Source organism: Arachis duranensis, chromosome 10 (assembly GCF_000817695.3).
Source record: "Arachis duranensis cultivar V14167 chromosome 10, aradu.V14167.gnm2.J7QH, whole genome shotgun sequence".
NCBI classification, from domain to species: domain Eukaryota; kingdom Viridiplantae; phylum Streptophyta; class Magnoliopsida; order Fabales; family Fabaceae; genus Arachis; species Arachis duranensis.
The window spans coordinates 65,058,710-65,064,470 of record NC_029781.3 but is presented as its reverse complement, the minus strand read 5'-3'; the positions used below and the strand labels follow the sequence as shown (position 1 = coordinate 65,064,470).

The 5,761-nt window shown below is 41.1% G+C and overlaps 1 protein-coding gene across 1 annotated transcript; it reads left to right on the top strand.

Annotated features, from left to right (window-relative positions):
• The first annotated feature begins 2,763 nt into the window (after positions 1–2,763).
• LOC107469847 (uncharacterized) lies at positions 2,764–3,482 on the top strand. Its single transcript, XM_016089224.1, has 2 exons — positions 2,764–3,175; positions 3,253–3,482. Exons 1-2 carry the CDS (start codon positions 2,764–2,766, stop codon positions 3,480–3,482), a joined length of 642 nt encoding a protein of 213 aa, XP_015944710.1.
• The last annotated feature ends 2,279 nt before the right edge of the window (positions 3,483–5,761 follow it).

The following is a 5,761-nucleotide window of genomic DNA, read 5'->3' as shown; positions in this document are numbered from 1 at the left end:
GTGATATGTTAATGTGGAGATCGAGGATGAGGAAAGGTAGAGAAATTTGTGGTAAGTTTGGTGCAATATGCCATAGACTGTTAATTTTGATGAGAATTGGTGTTTGGAATGGTTTAGTTTGGTTTTGGTTGTGGTCTATAAAGAAATTGAGGAAATTGTGATTTTGGATAAAAGTTGAATTTTGGTGAACTTTATTTGATCATAACTTTTGCCTCAGTTTTCAAAATTGGTTGAAAGTTATTTAGAATTAAAGATCTTTGAAAACCCTTTAAATCAATATAAAGTTTGTGAAATTTGGAATTTTCTAGAGGAAGTTATGATCATTCAATTTTGGTGTTAAAAATCTGAAATTCTGCAAAGTTGCAGAATTTCAGGATTTTCTGATATGTGTGCATGCACAGCCTTGTGCGCACGCACAACCCTGCAAGAATTCTATTATGTGTGGACACACAGACCTGTGCGTATGCACAAGCTGGGGAAAGGGCTCTGGTAGCAGCGCTAGCATAGGTTTTGCGCGCGCACATCAATGAAGGATTACGACCTGTGCGGACGCACAGCCTTGTGCCCACGCACAAGTCGGGAAGGGACGTCTGTTAGGGGCGCTCGTACAGCTTGTGTGAGTGAACAGACTTTATAAATTTTTTTACCTGTGCGTACGCACATTTTCAAAATCTTCCTGGGTGTGCACACGCACACCCCTGTGCTGACGCACACGACCTGTTTCATAATTTTAAACTTTGTTTTCAACTATTTCACCTTCCCAACAAGGTTGTAAGCTTCTTTAACACCCTTTTAAGGCTTTTGGGCTTAATTTTGAAGTATGGGAACATTAGAGATGGGCAAAGGATTATAGTTGATGATTACCATTAAAGATTAGAAAACAGAGGCTTAGGTTTCTATTATACCGAGGATCAGTTGGGTGTAGTGTGAAAGAAGAATGGTGGATGAAATTGAGAAAGTAACAAATTAGCAATTTTCGGAATAGAAAGTCATGTATAAGTGATGGTGGTGATGAATTGAGGATTTGGAAATGGATGATTACGATTGTGGGGATGAGAATGAGTGGAAGTGTGCTATGAGGAGTGGCCTCTGAGTTTGATTATGTAACTATGATATGTGTTGTTATCCGTCGTAGGGGCGGTGGCAGTATCCCGCCTACGTTTGGATGTGAGGCTTGGCGTTGAGCTTCTTACTCATTTTGATTGCTCCAGAGGAAGGTGGTAGGGCACGCATCCCTTGGAATATTTCCCTCTGAAAGGAGAAGGTGGTAGGGCACTCTCCCTCGGAATTTTCCTCTTGAGCATGGGTTTCTCTCTGATTGCAAGGTGGTAGGGCACTAACCCACGGAACCATGCGACAACCAGAGGAAGGTGGTAGGGCACGCTCCCTCGGAATATTTCCCTCTAAAAGGAGAATGTGGTAGGGCACTCTCCCTCGGAATTGTCGACCAAATTTGACGTCAGGTCTGGCACAATAACCGACATGTGATATCACAGCCATTAGGGCAGACATTCATCATATGCATTTTCTATATGTTTACTTGCTTTGATTACTTGAGCTTGCCTAATTGTATAATATTCCTACTTTCTTCTTGAATTACTTGTTATATATTTGAATATTACATGTGTTTTCCTTGCTTGCTTTATCTGTGTTTGTCTGTTGCTGAGGAGGTTAGGTAGGCGATGGCAATGGGATCGCACGGAAGATAGGTTGGTTAAGGCTGTGGGACAGTGGTGTTTGATTAGATTAGAAATCCCCTAAGATAGATTACTCTTCTATGGTGCTAAAGTTTCAAGTTTGGTTAAGGTTTTACATATTATGCTTTATTGTTTAGACTGCTTTAAGCTTGAACTCTTGTGATGGATACGGAGTCTAGGATTGCCTTTGGCATTCCGGGGTCTTATGTCCTACATCACTGGGCACTATTACCATACTGAGAACCTCCGGTTCTCATACCATATTTTTGTTGTGTTTTTCAGATGTAGGTCACGACCCACTTTGGTGAGTCGTCTGATTGGTGACAGAAGCGGAGGATCCGGGCACTTCTTTTGGGTCTTTTGATTTATTTTGAACATATCTCTCACTTTCATATTTTGTTTTACCTAGAGGCTTGTATTTGAGAGAACAAAACTTGTATAAATTGTTTAATATCTGGTTTCATATATGGTCTGTATATGGCTGGCCGGCTTAAACTCTGCGAGCTGTGGCTGGATTCTTATGATATTATACTATTATATTTTTTTATACTACATCTGTTTCTTGAGCCTTAAGTTAGTAGCTTTGTTAGCACATTTTGCGCTTTTCAAATCCTGTCTCGAGCTATATCTTTCATCGGGCTTCTAGATTATACTATTCTTTATATATATATATATATATAGAACTATCATAACCTTTGATTAACATTTTCTTTACGGCGTGAGGTAAGGCTTAGACTAATTAGGGTGTTACATTTAGTGGTATAAAAGCGGTTCGTCCTCGTGAGCTTGAGAGATGGACCGATTGTGCTTCATTGCATACTCTGTGTGTCTTTTCTTTGATGCTATTAGGTTATCTACTTGATATTTCATAGCATGCTTGTTTGTGGGTGCCTGTTTGGGATAATTGAAGCAATAGACCTTTGATATTGAGACTGATCACCTTGATATCGAATGTTTAGTATAGAAAGGAACCCTAATGGCTACGCGTGGACGAGGTCGTACACGTTCATGAAGAGAGAGTAGGAATGAGCGATCGGCCGATAATGATGCTGAGTTCATGGCGGCAATGGCGAACCTTACAAACACTATGGAGGCTAACACTGTTGCGACTCTGCAAGCTGTGCAGAGGTTAGGCCAACCGGCCGGAAATAGAGACGGGAATGGCGAGGAAAATGCGAATGACAATGCTGAAGGGAGCAGAGGTAACACGGGAGGTACTCCGATGACCTTGGCGACTTTTCTCAAGGTTCATCCGCCAAGTTTCAGAGGTTCAACAAATCCTACAGAAGTGAACAACTGGTTTCAAGTGATGGAGCGTGCGCTACAGGCACAGCATGTTCCGCACAACCAATATATAGAGTTTGCTACTTATCAGCTTCAGGAAGAGGCCCAGCATTGGTGGCAAGTAGAGTGCCGCTTGTTACAGCTTCAAACACCGACGTTCCTTAGGATGTGTTCCAAACGGCCTTCTACAAGAAGTATTTTCCTGAGTCTACAAGGGAAGCAAAGGAGATGAAACTATTGTAGCTGGAGCAAGGTTCCTTGTCACTGGCAGAATATACAAGCAAATTTGAGGAACTTTGTAGGTTTTCTAAGGCGTGTCAAGGTGCCCCGGAGGCCTATGAAAGCTGGAAGTGTGTCAAGTATCAAAGGGGTTTGAAGGATGACATCAGGACGGCTGTGGCTCCTATGGAGATCCGTATTTTCTCTAATCTGGTGAAGAAGGCAAGAGTGGTTGAAGAGAATGCGAAGACGGTAGCCTCGTCATGGGCACTCATGGAGTAAACACTTGTAGGGAACGCGACGATCACCTTGGAGAAAGGGGACAAAACCTTAAGAAATATGGTGAAAGGAAGTGATCAAGAGCTTATTCCCTTAATAGAAATGTCAGGAGTGTGGGAACTACTATCCGAATAGGCCATGCCAATTGGTTAAGAAACTATGTTACAAGTGTGGTGCACCAGGACATTTGGTTAGAGATTGTCCACTCCGAAGAACACATGATGTGGGTCGATCACAACAACCGGATTGAGGTAATTACGAAGCCGATGGCCAAACCTCAACTTATCTTCATAGTATAGACTATCGTCGTCCGTGTCGAAAAAGGTTTTAAAGCTTAGATGGATTTTTAAACCTGGTTTGAAATTCTGGTTTGCATGATTTGGTTTTGAAACTAGGACTAGAACTTTTGATCAAATGCTACGAAATTAAAAGGAAAGTGAGTCCTAAGATTTTGTTGACTTGTGATTTTGGTTGTAAATCTAGCTTATCATCAGGGATTCAAATTTAAAGGTTTTGATTTAAAAGTTTCAATGAATTTAGGAAAATCGGGCTTTAAGATGATTGGATTACAAATTAAAAAGTTTTTAACTCTTTTGATAAGGTTTTAACAATGGTCTTATTTAGATTGGACTTGTTTTAAAGGTTTTGAAAAATATTACAAAACCGGTATTTGATTTAAGAAAAATTTTTGGATTCGTAATGACGATAATCAGGGTGACACGGCAAAAGTAGTACGTTAAGTTGTCGAAGTGTGAGTTCTGGAATGAAGAAGTGAAGCTCCTAGGTCATGTGGTGAGCAAGGGAGGAATAGACGTAGATCCTTCTAAGGTAAAAACGGTGATGGAATGGGAAAGACCGACAAAGGTGACGAAAGTCAAAAGCTCCTCGGGTTTAGCCGGATATTATCGGAGAGTCATTTGAAGGTTTTTCCGAATTGCATTACCGATGACTAAGTTGACAAGAAAGGAAGTGCCTTTTGTTTGGACGTCCGAGTGTGAAGAGAGTTTTCAGTTTTTAAAGCAGAAGTTAACTTCAGCACCTGTTTTTGCTTGTTGGATCCGCATGAACCGTTCGAAGTGTACTGTGATGCTTTTCTGAAGGTTTAGGTGGCGTGTTGATGCAACACCAGAACGTAGTGGCTTACGCGTCGTGATAGCTGAGACAACATGAGGTGAACTACCCAACTCATGACATGGAATTAGCGGCGTTTGTGTTTGCACTGAAGATTCGGAGGTACCCCTGTACCGAGTGAGGTTTAACATCTTTTCTGATCACAAGAGTCTCAAGTACGTCTTTGATCAGAAAGAGCTTAATATGCGTTAGAGAAGATGGATGGAGTTGCTTAAGGACTACGATTTTGAACTGAGTTATCACCCTGGAAAGGCGGATGTGGTAGCAGGCGCTTTGAGTCGGAGATCTTTAACAATTTCTTGGATAAGAATCAAGGAAGAGGAGCTAATGGAGAAAATTAGTGGATCTTAAGTTGGATATTGCTGAAGTTGACGGAAGAGCTTGTTTGAGCCAGTTAGAGATTTCAAGCACGTTTAAAACGGAGAATTCAAAAGGCTCTGCAAGATGAGCGGAAGCATCAACAATCGTTTCAACCAGTTGGTGAGAAGAGGCGTGAAGAATTCACTAAGGATGATGAAGGATTGTGGAGATATAAGGGGAGAATTTGTGTACCAAATGTTAGAAGTTTGCGGCAAGATTTGTTGACGGAAGCTCACAACAGTGGATTTTCCATTCATCCCGGAAGCACGAAGATGTATTATGACTTGAAGAAGATTATTTGGTGGCCTGAGATGAAGGTGATTGATGAGCGGATAATTTATACGCTTTTTGGCATTGTTTTTAGTATATTTTTAGTTTGTTTTAGTTAGTTTTTATTATATTTTTATTAGTTTTTAGTTAAAATTCACTTTTCTAGACTTTACTATGAGTTTGTGTATTTTTCTATGATTTCAGGTATTTTCTGGTTGAAATTGAGGGACCTGAGCAAAAATCTGATTCAAAGGCTGAAAAGGACTGCAGATGCTATTGGATTCTGACTTCCCTGCACTCGAAGTGGATTTTATGGAGCTAGAGAAGCCCAATTGGCGCGTTCTCAACTGCGTTGGAAAGTAGACATCCCGGGCTTTCCAGCAATGTATAATAGTCCATACTTTGCTCGAGATTTGATGGCCCAAACTGGCATTCCAAATCAGCTCAAAATTGCCCGGCGTTAAACGCCGGAACTGGCACAAGAATGGGAGTTAAACGCCCAAACTGGCACAAAAGCTGGC